Source organism: Cotesia typhae, unplaced genomic scaffold (assembly GCF_013202065.1).
Source record: "Cotesia typhae breed Kobodo isofemale line unplaced genomic scaffold, CoteBio_Ctyphae contig_26, whole genome shotgun sequence".
NCBI classification, from domain to species: Eukaryota; Metazoa; Arthropoda; class Insecta; order Hymenoptera; family Braconidae; genus Cotesia; species Cotesia typhae.
This window is the reverse complement of record NW_027423732.1, coordinates 21,545-35,707: the sequence shown is the minus strand read 5'-3', so window position 1 is coordinate 35,707 and position 14,163 is coordinate 21,545. Positions and strand designations below refer to the sequence as shown.

General features: G+C 33.6%; 5 protein-coding genes across 8 annotated transcripts; 3 read left to right on the top strand and 2 right to left on the bottom strand.

The window, feature by feature from the left end:
• Positions 1-555: 555 nt before the first annotated feature.
• Nse1 (SMC5-SMC6 complex component Non-SMC element 1) lies at positions 556-1,961 on the top strand. Of its 3 annotated transcripts, none has more exons than XM_074239936.1 (5): positions 556-695; positions 776-962; positions 1,070-1,271; positions 1,344-1,454; positions 1,542-1,961. In XM_074239936.1, exons 1-5 carry the CDS (start codon positions 578-580, stop codon positions 1,830-1,832), a joined length of 909 nt encoding a protein of 302 aa, XP_074096037.1. In that variant the 5' UTR covers positions 556-577; the 3' UTR covers positions 1,833-1,961. The 3 variants fall into 3 exon arrangements, with proteins under 3 accessions (XP_074096037.1, XP_074096036.1, XP_074096038.1); XM_074239935.1 differs by having other exon boundaries at positions 571-704; XM_074239937.1 differs by lacking the exon at positions 1,344-1,454 and having other exon boundaries at positions 571-704.
• Positions 1,962-1,992: 31 nt separating this feature from the next.
• On the top strand, positions 1,993-4,133 carry Uqcr-c1 (Ubiquinol-cytochrome c reductase core protein 1). Its single transcript, XM_074239932.1, has 4 exons — positions 1,993-2,150; positions 2,364-2,582; positions 2,684-3,688; positions 3,781-4,133. Exons 1-4 carry the CDS (start codon positions 2,082-2,084, stop codon positions 3,919-3,921), a joined length of 1,434 nt encoding a protein of 477 aa, XP_074096033.1. The 5' UTR covers positions 1,993-2,081; the 3' UTR covers positions 3,922-4,133.
• A 172-nt stretch (positions 4,134-4,305) lies between these two features.
• Mob3 (MOB kinase activator 3) lies at positions 4,306-5,584 on the bottom strand. The gene is made up of 3 exons (XM_074239939.1): positions 5,187-5,584; positions 4,954-5,104; positions 4,306-4,883 (listed from the first exon to the last, which is right to left on the bottom strand). The coding sequence occupies exons 1-3, from the start codon at positions 5,229-5,231 to the stop codon at positions 4,360-4,362; spliced, it is 720 nt and encodes a 239-aa protein (XP_074096040.1). The 5' UTR covers positions 5,232-5,584; the 3' UTR covers positions 4,306-4,359.
• A 92-nt stretch (positions 5,585-5,676) lies between these two features.
• LOC141525428 (kelch-like protein 18) lies at positions 5,677-11,845 on the top strand. Its single transcript, XM_074239931.1, has 6 exons — positions 5,677-5,862; positions 6,019-6,149; positions 6,258-7,118; positions 10,964-11,180; positions 11,249-11,418; positions 11,550-11,845. The coding sequence occupies exons 1-6, from the start codon at positions 5,692-5,694 to the stop codon at positions 11,764-11,766; spliced, it is 1,767 nt and encodes a 588-aa protein (XP_074096032.1). The 5' UTR covers positions 5,677-5,691; the 3' UTR covers positions 11,767-11,845.
• LOC141525430 (dnaJ homolog subfamily B member 12) lies at positions 11,837-13,922 on the bottom strand. Of its 2 annotated transcripts, XM_074239934.1 has the most exons (6): positions 13,684-13,922; positions 13,358-13,588; positions 12,985-13,278; positions 12,539-12,932; positions 12,291-12,454; positions 11,837-12,212 (listed from the first exon to the last, which is right to left on the bottom strand). In XM_074239934.1, the coding sequence occupies exons 2-6, from the start codon at positions 13,488-13,490 to the stop codon at positions 12,100-12,102; spliced, it is 1,098 nt and encodes a 365-aa protein (XP_074096035.1). In that variant the 5' UTR covers positions 13,491-13,588; positions 13,684-13,922; the 3' UTR covers positions 11,837-12,099. The 2 variants fall into 2 exon arrangements, with proteins under 2 accessions (XP_074096035.1, XP_074096034.1); XM_074239933.1 differs by having other exon boundaries at positions 13,358-13,922.
• Between the last annotated feature and the right edge of the window lie 241 nt (positions 13,923-14,163).

Sequence of the window (14,163 nt, the reverse complement as noted above, 5' to 3'; positions counted from 1 at the left end):
CCTGTGAGGAATTAAAAAAAAAAAAAAAAAAAAAAAAAAAAAATCACTTGAGCTATAAATTTAACATTTATTTTTCAGTTTAGTTTTATTGATCAACAATTTTAATAATTACTCTTTAAATATAAATGAATATCTAGAGATTAGTATTTAGATTCTCTTACTTGGAGGTGAATGAAAATTTTTTTTAAATAAACATTGTAAATAAACTTTAATAATTATAAAAATGATTATTTATTTGTTGTGTCATGTCAACGGACTGATGCTGATATCACTGATTGAAAATGAAAAAATTGAGAAGCACTGTTGACCAGGGGTTGGGCATCAAGCTCTGTCAGGGTGAATGATCTTTTTTTTTTTTTTTTTATTTTTTGTCTATTTGTATATATTTCAAACTTTCGATAACAAAGGTATCTTCTTTATCAACTTGGAGATTGTAGAGGTTATTATTTTTCGCGGTAAAATAATTTCGACGCGGCTTTGTTTATTATAACCTAAAATATATAAGATTTTTATTTTCTGTAATAAAAATAAAAATATTATTAAATAAAAAAAAAAAAAAATAAAATAAAAAAAAAAAATGGCAAACATTGATGGAAGACAGGATGGTGATTTGTCAGAAGAATTTCAAAGTTTTATTCAAGTAATGTCACAAAAGGGAATTTACCCGGATGCCGAATTTAAAGCTGCTGTCAATGGTATTACTGGTACTAAATTTTATTTATTTACTTTTTAAAATTATTTATTTATTTTTAATTAAAAATAATTATTTTTTCAGGTCAATCTAATGTCTTAGAAGTTACACGTGTTATAAATAAAGCGTTAGCTGAAGTTGAAATGGCAATTCAGTCATCAAAGTGTGAAATTACTGGTGTTAAGCACTGGGTATTTACCAGCACCACCATCGACGATGACAATGATCAAGTTGAAGTAGAGCCAAATCACGATCAAGACACTGATCAAGAGTAATATTTTTTATTTTTTATTTTATTTTATTTTTTTATTTATTTATTTTTTTTTTTTTTTATTATATATTTTTTATTTACAAGCTTTATAATTATTATTTTTTCAGAGGAGACTGTCTTTTGTTTACAAAAGGAAAGCTCGAATTACTTAAAATGATAACCAGTGTTATATTATCTCGTAATGATAATAATTGCATTTCTAAAAATGATTGCATCAATTTAGTTAGCAGTATTAAGACTAAATTGTCTCGTAGCAGCGTTGATAAGTTTATAAAGCATATGATTAATGAATCTTGGTTATTTTATTTGGTAAATATTATTTTTTAAAAAAAAAAAAAAAAAAAAAAAAAATTATTATTATTAAAAATTTGTTTTTATTAGGATGGAAATGTTTACTTGGGAGTACGAGGTATTGTTGAATTGATGTCTTATTTAAAATCTGAGAATCCAAATCTTAAAAATTGTCAATTGTGCAAGCAGACTGTTGTTTTCGTAAGATTTTTTTTTTTTTTTTTTTTTTTTTTTACTTTTAATTAATTATCATGTTACTGTAAAATTAAATTATTATTCTTTTTTTAGGGTCAATTGTGCCAGAAATGTGATAAAAAAATGCACATGTACTGTCTAGCTAAGTACTTTAAAATAAGCGGTAAACACCAGTGTCCCGGTTGTGGGCACAGTTTACAGGTTAACAATCAGTTTATGGCTCGTTATTCCAACGATGATGACGATCTTGAGGATCCAAGTATGCAAAGTAGCCAAAGTACACAAAGTAGCCAACAGCATCGTTTCAGTCAATCACAAGAACCTACCCCTACACCTAGACCCTCTACCAGCCGTCGTAATCGACGTCGACGCATAGATGATTGACGACGAGGATAAACAAAAAATAATAAATTAATTGAATATTTTTGAGAAAAAAAATTAAATTTATTTTTTATTACTTATCAAAAAGTTAAATATTATTAAAATAAATATGCTATTTAAATATTCCCGGTACTAATGTTATTTTAATTTGTGCGCCGCCTGGTGGCAGTTATCTAGAACTAAAAGTTGAAATAGAAAAAAGACAATAACCTAAAAGAGAAAAAAAATTTCCGTCTCCGTCAATTGACAAAAATGGCGACCCGTCTCCTCAGAATTGGAACCGCGTTGCGAACTTATTCAGACAAAACCAATCTAGTAAAGGTAATTTTATATATAATAAAAATTGGTAAAAATAAATTCAATTTATTTATTGTTTATTTATTTTTTAACTTTTTTTCTGGTTTTTTTATCCAATATTTTTTCATCTTACGTAATCTCTCTTGCCCAATCGAGCATTCACATTGTTTTATTTATTGTATAGAGTTTTAATTACAATAAAAATAAATAATAATAATAATTATTATTATTTAATAGACACGTAAACAATGGAGGTCAACAGTAGCATCACTCAAGGAGACGTTGATAAATCAACCACCGACAAAGACTACGACACTCGACAGTGGAATGCGGGTAGCCAGCGAGGACAGTGGAGCAGCAACAGCAACTGTTGGCTTGTGGATTGATGCTGGAAGCCGTTGTGAAACTGACCAGACCAATGGAGTTGCTCATTTTATGGAGCACATGGCTTTCAAGGTAAATTTATTGATTTTTTTTTTTTTTTTTTTTTTTTTTTCCCAATGTTGATTAATTATAATAATAATAATTAAAAAAAAAAATTAATATTAATATAATAGGGAACATCTAAACGATCTCAAACTGACTTGGAGCTGGAAATTGAAAATATGGGAGCTCACTTGAACGCGTACACCAGTCGGGAGCAAACTGTATTTTATGCAAAGTGTTTGTCAGGAGATGTTCCAAAAGCTATTGAAATTCTCAGCGATATTATTCAAAATTCAAAACTCGGTGAGAGTGAAATTGAACGTGAGCGAGGAGTTATTCTTCGTGAAATGCAAGAAGTCGATACTAATCTTCAAGAAGTAGTATTTGATCATTTACACTCGACAGCTTTTCAAGGAACTCCATTGGGCCGTACAATACTTGGACCCACTGAAAATATTAAATCAATTACACGTAAAGACCTAGAGCACTATGTTAAAAGTCATTATGGACCCCCAAGATTTGTTTTAGCTGGAGCTGGTGGAGTTGATCACGGACAGCTTGTTGAACTCGCTGATAAACACTTTGGTAAAATGAAGGGACCTCATTACGAAGAAATTCCACCTGTTTTGACTCCATGCCGTTACACTGGATCTGAAATTCGTGTTCGGGATGATTCAATGCCATTGGCTCACGTAGCTATTGCCATTGAAGGAGCTGGTTGGGCCAGCGCTGACAATATCCCTCTTATGGTTGCCAATACACTTTTGGGATCTTGGGACAGAAGTCAAGGCGGTGGTGTTAACAACGCCTCTCATTTAGCTAAAGCCTCTGCTGAGGATGGACTTTGTCACAGTTACCAAAGCTTCAATACCTGTTATCAAGAAACTGGATTGTGGGGAGTTTACTTTGTCTGTGATCCATTGCAGTGCGAGGACATGATTTGGAATATACAACAAGAGTGGATGAAACTTTGCACCAGTGTTACTGAAAAGGAGGTAAACAGAGCTAAAAATATGCTTAAAACAAACATGTTACTTCAATTAGATGGTACTACCGCTATTTGTGAAGACATTGGTCGACAAATGCTTTGCTACGGTCGACGAATTCCTCTCCATGAGTTAGAAGCGAGAATTGATGTAAGTTAATATATATATATATATTTTTTTTTTTATGTTTTAATTAAAATCATTAAACTAAATTAAATTTATTATTTTTTATTTCATTTCAGAGTATTACTGCTAAGACTATTCAGGATGTTGGTATGAAATATATTTACAACCGGTGTCCAGTTGTCGCAGCCGTTGGTCCAGTAGAAAATTTACCAGATTATAATACGATGAGAGCATCGATGTACTGGATTCGTGTTTAAAATAGAAATAAAATTAAAAAATTCGTTTAGATAATAATTTAATTTAATAATAATAAATACACAACAATCATTCAATTGGTAGTAAATTTGTCAATAATACTGTGTATTATATTTAATTATTATATATTCTTCGGATTTAATTATCATTATAAACAATGTATAAAGATAAAAACAAATAATGTTGAATGTATAATTAAAAATATAAAAGCTTTTTTTTTTATTATTATTATTATTATTATTATTATTATTATTATTATTATTATTATTATTATTTTTTATTATTTTTGTTTACGATGATGACTAGACCCCATATTACTACTAATTTATTTTATAAAATAAAATTATTTAGGAATATGGATGTTGATGATGGTGATGATGGTCATGATCCTTTGGAAGCGACTCCATTTTTAGTAATTTTTTTTGTAAAGAGGTTGATGGCTACCTGAACGAATTAGTTGTCATCGAAGGCGACTGAGGATACTGTGATGAGGATACTGTATTATCTTTGCAAACCTTTGAAGTCATTTCAGACAGTGGTTCCAATTCTTTGGTATTGATTAAATCAAATTCAATGACAAAGTAATAAAAATGCTTGTAGCAAGTATTAACGTGAGCTTCTGCTCCAATAGAAACTATTCGATCGAAATGATGGATGTAAACATGAACAAACACTCGAAATAATCTTGTGAGAATTTTTTTACATAAACTTGTAAAAGTCTTTGGAAATGGAACGTCGGTGGTAATTGGAAAGACCGATTCATTATTTATTTGAGCTTCTATCCAATCCATAAGCAAACTAACGTATTGAGGAGCTGGTAGAGCTGTTGGCTTTTTGTATTTATCACCGTCTGCCCATAAATATTCAAATCTTGCACCGCCACTCATTGTTGGACACGATGTTGCGTCACAGTACTCTGATACTGTTCCATAGATTAAATTTATTCGATTAAAAAAATCAACCACTGTAAAAATAAAAATTTACCGATTATTATAAAATTATCGAAGCATTTAATTTAGCTTTAATATAATTACCATGAACAGCAATCCAATCATTTAAAGCTTCACCAGGAGGTAATTTTACAGCAGTTCGAAGATTTATTCCTGAATTTAAGGAAGCTTGAGCTTGTTTATATAATGAATATCTCAATGTCCCGTGAGTAAATTTTTTTTTTGGTCTAAATGTCTTTAAAAATAATTATTTATTTATTTATATTTATTTATTAATAAATTCTATATTATAATATATATTTTTTAAAATACTTTACCTTGCCTTTTTGAAAAAATTCCATAAATCCACTCAATGACGTCATTTTACCAATTAATTAATTAATAAATAATTTTTTAATTATTATTATTAAATATTAATTTATTTAAAAATTCATATTATTATAAAATGGTGTACAAATTGTATATCGAGAAAAAATTATTATATGTACATGTACAACATATATACCTATTGCATATGGCTGCGTAAACAATTATTTTGTAAAATTCTTTATTTAACGCATCTATACTAAAAATTAAATATTTTTTTTTAATTTTCCAAATAAATTTAATTAGGTCATAAATATTAATATAATTAATATTATTATTTAATCAGATAATATTGTTGTGATGTGTCTATTTTTAGAATTTTTAGAGTACTTAATTTGAAAGGGGGGAAAAAAAAAAAAAAAAATTTAATAATTATCGATTTTAATAGATGGCGTGACTGCTGCAGAGGCATTTAAATTTCGCGGTTGGCGATATGTCAAACGTCAAAATGTCAAAATGGCAGCAGTAGTCGCTAATAACAATACTGTAGCTATGGCGTCAATCGTGAAAGTGAATCAAGAAAAAAATGATCAAACAATTTATCAAGAATCTGAAATATTTTCCACCGGATTTACTTTATTTGAAGAAATTCGAAGAACTGGTAAACTTTGTGATGTTACACTTAAAGTAAGTAAACTTTTATTTTTTTCTTTCCTCTGTTAATTTTCTTTGTTCTCTCTGGTATTTTATTTTTAAAAATTCATTACTCATCATCACATCCCCCAGTCAATAATTTTATCAACTTTCTTTGTATCCTGATTAAAAAAATTTAATTATTTACAGGTTGAAGATCAAAGTTTTAGTGCCCATAGAGTTGTATTAGCAGCAACAATTCCATATTTTCATGCAATGTTCCTAAATAATATGGTAGAAAGTAAATTGAGTGAAATAACACTTCAGGGATTCGAATCTATGTATAATATTTTACAATTATTAGAAATTAAACATAATCAATAGATTAATTATTATTATTATTATTATTATTATTATTATTATTATTATTATTATTATTATCATTGTAGGGCTTTGGAAGCTTTAATTAATTATGCGTACAGCGGTAGAATAGTATTAAACAAAACAAATGTACAAAGTATTATGGTAGGAGCTTCATTTTTGCAATTACAATCTGTACGGGATGCTTGTGCTGATTTTCTCAAGAGTCATTTGCATCCTAACAACGCATTGGGTATAAGTTTATTCGCAGATCGTTTAAACTGTAGCTCTCTTGTTGAAGAATCGACAAAGTACATCCAGCAATACTTTCACCAAGTCTCCTTGTCAGACGAATTTTTAGTTTTATCAGTGACTGATCTTAAGGAGCTTATTTCTAAAGACGATTTGTACGTCATGTCAGAGTCTCAAGTATTTGAAGCAGTAATTAGATGGATAAAGCACAACGTTGAGGAGAGACTGATACTCTTGCCGAAATTACTTATACTTGTAAGATTACCGTTACTCAGTCCAGAGTATTTGGTTGATCATGTAGCTAAGGAGGATCTTATTAGAAGATCTCACGAGTGTAGAGATCTATTGGACGAGGCTAAAGACTGTCACTTGATGCCTGAACGTAAACATTTGCTGGAGAGCTACCGGTTCAGGCCTCGAGTTTGTACAAATATTGTTGGGCATATTTTTGCTGTTGGTGGACTCACTAAATACGGTAATTCTCTTAGCACTGTCGAAGTTTATGATTCAGCTAAAGGAATTTGGCGAAAATCCGAAGCTATGACAATGGATCGTAGTCGAGTTGGCGTAGCTGTTCATCAAAATAAATTGTACGCTTTTGGTGGGTACAATGGTATTGAAAGACTGGCAACTGTAGAAGTTTATCATCCAGCTTTAAAAATATGGAAAATAATAGCTCCAATGCATCACAAAAGAAGGTAAATAATTTTATTATTATTATTATTATTATTATTATTATTATTATTATTATTATTATTATTATTATTATTATTATTATTATTATTTTGTTATTAAATGCTCAGGGGGGTTATCCCCGGAGTCCGATTCTCCGAGGGCCCAGCCTGAGCTCCGTCCGTTACTGCTGGACCACTCCGCACAACAAGGCGGTTAGTGATCACAGCAGGCCAAAGTCATTTCCCTTAAGAGACGGAGAGAACCAAGTAAAACAGCCTTCTGCATCCTAACTGCCAAGAACTCAGCTTTTGATGAGCAAGCTGGAACTTTGGCAAGTGAGGATACAAAAGACTGCTTCATCCCTCCTAGGACGCCAACAATCAGGACGACAAGCTTGACACGGTAACCTGGGTAAAGTTTACCAATTTCAAACAGGAGATCCTGATATATTTGTCTTTTGTGCTCTTCTTTGGCTGAGATGTTGTATTCAGCCGGGGCCGAGAACTCAATGACATAAATGTCATGAGTGGCCTTGTCGAAGAGCACAATATCAGGTTTGTTGTGATCTATCCGCCGGGTTGTTGCAAATGGCATGTTCCAATAAATTTTGCAACTGTCATTCTCAACAACCTGGGGAATATCTCCTGGCAAATAAGGCAGCACTGGTGTCACGTCAATACCGTAGCAATGACGAAGATAGTAGTACAGTACTCTCAGGGCAGCATTGTGACGCTGGATATATGCACCTCTCGCCAGCACTGGACATGCCGACAAAAGGTGCATAAGCGTCTCCGGATGTTGTCTACACCTCCTACAGGACGTGTCCGGAAGCTGCACCTGGAGCACCTTGCTACGGTACTCAAGAGTGTTAATGACACCATCTTGGCAGGCAAATATGAACCCTTCAGTCTCGGACATCAGGCCCGCTGACTTTAAGAAGGAAAACGTCAGCTGGATGGACAAGCCATGATCACGCACGTGTTTAAAGAACACGCTGTGCATGGACTTGTCCATCAGTTCGCCAAGGAGTAGTTTTTCCTCGGCGTTCCTGATGACGCTCTTAAATTCCTCCTTTCGGAGTTCCATAAGAGCGTTTATTTCTCCAAGACCAAGGGTTCTTGCCGCATATATTGCTGCCTTATACAAGAATGACCCCTTATGCGCATTTTCATGTTTATGTACAATTTGCATAAGAAAGTCATCCTCGTCTGCAGTGAAATTGACAACTTCGTGTGTTAAACCCAGGACCAAACGGTCGTGAAGCCGCTCCAAACTCTGCAAACCTCTCCCACCGATGGACCGGGAGAGGTATAATCTGGCGACTGATGAATTGGGGTGCATGCTCCGATTCATATTAATGATCTTACGGGTTTTGATGTCGAGATCTCGTAAATCCTTTCGGGTCCATTTCAGGACACCGAAAGAGTATAGTAAGACTGGGACAGCGAGCATGTTAGTAGCTGAGACTTTGTTTTTGCCGGAAAGTTCGGAGGACCAAATTTTCCGGAGTCTCCTAACATACTCGCTCTGGAGAGTTGTTCGGACTTCAGAGACCGCATGCATGCGGTGCTCTTCCATTCCTAGATATCTATACAACTCCCCGGCGTCTAATTGGCTTAAGACGCTCCCATCCACTAATTCGACATCATCACCAGTATCAGAGCACTTACCCCTCGCCAGATGTACGACCGCACACTTGTCCAACCCAAAAGACATTCCGACATCTCGTGTGTACTCTGCTACGATGTTGAGGGCCGCTTGTAGATGATCTTTATCAGCGCTATACAGTTTCAGATCATCCATGTAAAGCAGATGGGTAATCGAATAGTTTCGATCACCCGGAGGCCCCACAGAGTACCCATGAGTTTTACGGAGAACAACAGATATAGGCAGCAGTGAAATGCAAAACAGCAGAGGGCTCAAGGAATCGCCTTGGAAGACCCCTCGTTTGTACTCTACAACTCCGGTTACGTGCAATGCGTTTCCACTTCCAATGTGAAATCGCGTTCGCCAGAGCTGCATTGTACGCCGAATACATTCCACTATTTCGGGATTGACTCCCAGGCATTTGAGTAGATATAAAATCAACTCATGTGGAGTTGAGTCAAATGCCTTGCGATAGTCAATCCAAGCCATTGACAGGTTGCGTTGATAGTAGATCGCATCTTGTAAGACGCATCGATCCACTATCAGGTTCTCCTTGCAACCTGACAGGCCTCTTTACTGCCACGTTGTTCATATATCTGTTGCCATACAGGCTCTATCTGCTGCAAGATACGGTTATTTAAAATTTTTGTAAAAATTTTATAAACCGCATTCAAGCAGGTGATAGGCCTGAAATTCTTAGGGTCAGACAAGTCACCTTTTTTAGGTATCAGTACGGTTCGCCCTTCTACAAGCCAGTCCGGAATCGGATCGTCAGCTCTAATGTATGATGTAAATATGCGGGCCAGATGGAGGTGGGTAGAAGTAAACTTCTTCCACCAAAAGACATTAATGCCGTCTGGTCCCGGGGCAGCCCAATTTTTGCTGCCATTTAGAGCTGAACGAACTTCATCCACACTGACTGCAGGGCTCTCTTCATCAGCATTCTGTCGACGGTGTTCCCGACAGAATACTTTGAAGTCGTGCAGAGCTGGAGTGTTGGCGTTCACGTTTGGTTGATCTCCATACAACTCAGTCCAAAAAGCTTCCACCCGCTCAGGTGTTGGATAATTCCCGGTAACATCGGTCTTTGGTGTCAGAAACCGTGAAGGGCTGGATCGAAACAACGAGTTGTCGACCAACCGCTTCAGCCTTTTCTCTAATGACTTTTTAGCAGCCACTAGAGCCCGCAATTTATTAAGAGACTCTTCCTTGATGACATGAAGAGTACTCTTGTTCAGTGTGTGATGACGCCACCGAAGTTCAGCAGCAATGCGCCGAATTCGGGGCGTGTATGTTGTTTGAGTTGTGTCGTACTCAATCACACACTGAATGCGGGAGACCTGTTTCCGGGACATGTCAATTTTCAAGCCAAGTTGTGAGATGCGCTGTTTCAACCTTGCCTCGATCGAGAGACATTGTCTCTCTCTCGGAAAAGCCGAAACTGCTGCACCATACACAACCTGGCTCACAGTGAGCAGGGTGGAATCCTCCAGGATGTTTGCACGGAGATCTTCGTTTACCGCGTCAAGCTGTTGTTGGGAGTAAGTTATCTTTTTAGATATACTTACTTGCCGTCCTACAAAGGGATTGTTGTTGTCCAAGGAGGAACGGCGTCGCTCTTGGTGTAGTTGCGCCGGAAAGGAAAGTCTATTAGACTGCCTTCTGTCCGGCACAAGCGATCTTCTATTTCGCCGAAGATGAGCAGCATAATTACGCAGGTGTTTGGGCGTAAAATGCGCTAGCTCCGGATGCATATCACTCCAAAGAGTGTGCATCCGGGCCATATAGCCGCTCACCCCCGGCTCGCTACGTTGGTAGCACACCAAGAGATCGACTCTCAGTTCCTCCGTCCACTTAAAGTAAGTCCTTAAGGCGCCAGGGTCGTCATCATTCATCGGGTCCGGCGTGCTCCTCCCACCTGATGAATGGTCCTCATCCGAAAAGGACCGGTTGTGGGGAGCACTTCTGAGTTGGTATCTTGTGGTAACTCAGTTATTTCCATGCAGTGGGTAGTTGGCCCACTGCACGGGCTACGTCGTTCGCCTACAGACCTGATGTTATGGTCTGCGTTTCCCGCGATGCGCCGCTTGGAGGCCACGTAGCAAGCATCGCTTATTATTATTATTATTATTATTATTATTATTATTATTATTATTATTATTATTATTATTATTATTATTATTATTATTATTATTATTATTATTATTATATTTTATTATAGTGCAGTGGGATCAGCAGCTTTAAATGATTATATTTATGTATGCGGTGGTTACGATGGTGTCATTTCATTAAATATCGTTGAAAGATATTGTCCTAAAACAGATAAATGGCAATTATTGCGTCCAATGAATAAACATAGATCTGCTGGAGGTGTCGTTGCTTTTGACGGGTATATTTATGCATTAGGTGGTCATGATGGTCTATCAATATTTGATTCTGTAAGTAATATAGTATATAATAATAATTATTATATGTATAATTGTTAATATTTAATTATTTTAATTAGGTTGAACGTTATGATCCACAAACTGGATTATGGACTACGGTAAAACCAATGCTTACTCGTAGATGTCGTTTAGGAGTATCAACACTTAACGGAAAATTGTATGTTTGCGGTGGTTACGATGGATCAACATTTTTACAGTCTGTTGAAGTATACGATCCCATTAAAGACACGTTAGTATTATTATTATTATTATTATTATTTTTATATATATGGTTTTTTTTTTTTTTTTTTTTTTTTTATATATATATGGTTTTTTTTTTTTTTTTGTCATATTATTATTTAAAGTTAATTAATTATACAGATGGGAATATATAGCACCTATGAATATGATGCGAAGCCGCGCGGCTTTGGTATCAAATATGGGTAAGCTCTGGGCAATTGGTGGATACGATGGTGTCTCTAATTTATCAGAAGTTGAAGTTTACGATCCGCAAACAAATTCATGGTCTTTTGCGACTCCGATGTGTGCTCACGAAGGTGGAGTAGGTGTCGGTGTAATTCCAAATCCGTACTGTTAAAAAAATCTTGCCTGCGACTGCATTTACTGTTGTGTAATTTTGTAAAATAAATTTTTCATTAAATTAAATATTAAGATATTTTTTATTTTTATTCAATCAATCAATCAATCAATTAAAATATTATACATTTAAAATTTTATAATAGCGTAATGTCAATTAATAATAAATAATCTAGTAAATTATTAACACAAAATTATATATATTTAATTTACAGACTATCTACACAAACTAATTATTTATTTTTAATAAATTAAGGAGAAAAAAAAAATACTTTATTATTATTTTGAAAAAACATTAATAATAGTTGTTTAAAATTTTTTTTATTTTTTATTTTTATGCGGCTTGTACTTCTTGCAATCGTTTACAAGATGGAGTTTCTAAATTTTTAGCGCGTTGGAATAATTCAGCATCACCAAAATTTCTAGCTTTCCATACCATTGAATCCTCTGAAATAATTAATATTAATTAATTACTTTGTTGAATAAAATAGAGTATTTTATTATTAATAAAAAAAAAAAACTTACTGTAATTTTTTTCTCTATAACAGGCATGCCTTAAATTATTTATAAATTCTTCTTCGACAGAAATTTCTAAACGTCTCAAACTTCCTTGGTACTCGCTGTGGAAATTTTCTTTAACATAATAGGGTACTTTCATTTCCTGCGTTTGTTTTTGGACAGAATATTTACTAAAAAAAAAAAAAATTAAATTTATTAATTAAAAGATAAACATTGGTTTATTTATAATAAAAAAATTTTTAAAAATTACTTACGAATTAGGATGTAAACTATACAATGGATCCCAAATGAAAAAACTACTCATCATAGTTAATACGATTAACAATAGTACAGGAAGCATTTGTAAAAATGCGGTGTAACCATTACCTTGTTGATCACGGGTATGCTGAGTTTGAGCATTATTTTGTCTCATCCACCTACCACCGGTTCGTCGCATATAAAATTCTTGCTGGGGAAAACCACCACCAAAGAACATGTTGAACAATTCTTCGGCTGTAATGTCTGCTTCAAACCCTCGTGAATAATTATAACGGGAATGCTGGGCTGACCTAGATTGCGCCGACTGCAATCTCTCTTCGTCAGATCCATATAAATCATATTGTTTACGTTTTTGAACGTCTGTTAAAATTGCTACAGCATTACCAAGAGCTGAAATTAAATCCCAATTAATCAAAAGTTTATTAATTAAATAAATACATACCTTTAAATGCTTCTGAGGCATTAGGTGCTTTATTTTTGTCTGGATGTAATTGTAAAGCTAATTTTTTATATGCTTTTTTTATTTCACTATCCGTGGCCTCTTTGGTCACTCCCAAAATTTCATAATAATCCTTACACTTTTGAATACGTTTTACATGATCATATTGATCCTTACTGTAATCATTACCACCAGAGGTTGATTGACTAGATTCTTTACCAGTTTGTCTTTTTCTTATTTCAGGCTCTGGCTCACTTTTTTTATTTTTATTCAATAATGAAATTTTACTCAATAAATCTACAAATAAATCATTTTTTTTTTTTTTTTTAAAACAATAACAAGTAAATATTATTAAATATTAAATAACAATTATTACCATCATATTTTTTCGATGGATACAACTTGATGGCCTTTTTAACAAATTTTTCCGCATCATCGAATCGTTTTCCTTTAATATGCATTTCAGCCAATTCAATACACCTTTCAGCTTCATCCTTATTACCGTCCATTATTGTTATTATTTTTTTTTTCTTTTTAACTTTGTGTATTGATTAATTTATTAATATCAATTGACAGATTTTTTATTCTCCTATTTTTAAATCATTACCTTAAATATTTATAATTACAATACAATAATTTATATAAATACTTGAAAAATATTATAAAATTATCTTGTCACGAGTTTTATTAACATACACATACATATATATCTATTGTATTTAAGTATACTTATCGTCAGCAAAGAAACCTAGTCAGTGTAATGAATATTTTATTAATGGCCGCTTTCAGGTTTAGTAAGTCCTGAGCAGGTCTTAGCAGATCTTGTATTAAAAATTTGAAGCAACTATACTATTTCTTAAAAAAATTTTAAAAAATCTATAATAAAACAATGAAACTTTGTGTCAGATAAAGTCAGACCTGTTCAGTACTTAGTAAACCTGAACGCAGCCAATACATACGTGTGTAACTATATAAATTTATTACTCACCACTGACGCACAGACTGAGACGTCATTTAAAAAAAAAAAAAAAAAAAAAAAAAACGTATAATAATTTTTTGTATTAGACATAAATTCCGTTAGATGTCACTACAATCCTGAAAATTTTCTACTAAAATCGGATAAATAAGGTATATTTTATTTTCATCGCTATTCACTATACTATACTACAATTCTAATGACTT

Bases quoted from the DNA above. Each gene is read 5' to 3' on its own strand.
- LOC141525430 (XM_074239933.1), bottom strand. From the start codon at position 13,490: ATGGACGGTAATAAGGATGAAGCTGAAAGGTGTATTGAATTGGCTGAA. The intron at 13,279-13,357 runs GTAATAATTGTT...ATTTATTTGTAG, and splicing joins TCCATCGAAAAAATATGATG to ATTTATTGAGTAAAATTTCA. The intron at 12,213-12,290 runs GTAAGTTTTTTT...TAATTATTTCAG, and splicing joins TTATAGAGAAAAAAATTACA to AGGATTCAATGGTATGGAAA.
- LOC141525428 (XM_074239931.1), top strand. From the start codon at position 5,692: ATGGCAGCAGTAGTCGCTAATAACAATACTGTAGCTATGGCGTCAATC. The intron at 6,150-6,257 runs GTATAATATTTT...TTATCATTGTAG, and splicing joins CTTCAGGGATTCGAATCTAT to GGCTTTGGAAGCTTTAATTA. The intron at 11,419-11,549 runs GTTAGTATTATT...TTAATTATACAG, and splicing joins TACGATCCCATTAAAGACAC to ATGGGAATATATAGCACCTA.
- Uqcr-c1 (XM_074239932.1), top strand. From the start codon at position 2,082: ATGGCGACCCGTCTCCTCAGAATTGGAACCGCGTTGCGAACTTATTCA. The intron at 2,151-2,363 runs GTAATTTTATAT...ATTATTTAATAG, and splicing joins ACAAAACCAATCTAGTAAAG to ACACGTAAACAATGGAGGTC. The intron at 3,689-3,780 runs GTAAGTTAATAT...ATTTCATTTCAG, and splicing joins AGTTAGAAGCGAGAATTGAT to AGTATTACTGCTAAGACTAT.
- Mob3 (XM_074239939.1), bottom strand. From the start codon at position 5,231: ATGACGTCATTGAGTGGATTTATGGAATTTTTTCAAAAAGGCAAG. The intron at 5,105-5,186 runs GTAAAGTATTTT...TTATTTTTAAAG, and splicing joins AATTTTTTCAAAAAGGCAAG to ACATTTAGACCAAAAAAAAA. The intron at 4,884-4,953 runs GTAATTATATTA...TTATTTTTACAG, and splicing joins TGATTGGATTGCTGTTCATG to TGGTTGATTTTTTTAATCGA.
- Nse1 (XM_074239935.1), top strand. From the start codon at position 578: ATGGCAAACATTGATGGAAGACAGGATGGTGATTTGTCAGAAGAATTT. The intron at 705-775 runs GTACTAAATTTT...TTATTTTTTCAG, and splicing joins TGCTGTCAATGGTATTACTG to GTCAATCTAATGTCTTAGAA. The intron at 963-1,069 runs GTAATATTTTTT...TTATTTTTTCAG, and splicing joins GATCAAGACACTGATCAAGA to AGGAGACTGTCTTTTGTTTA.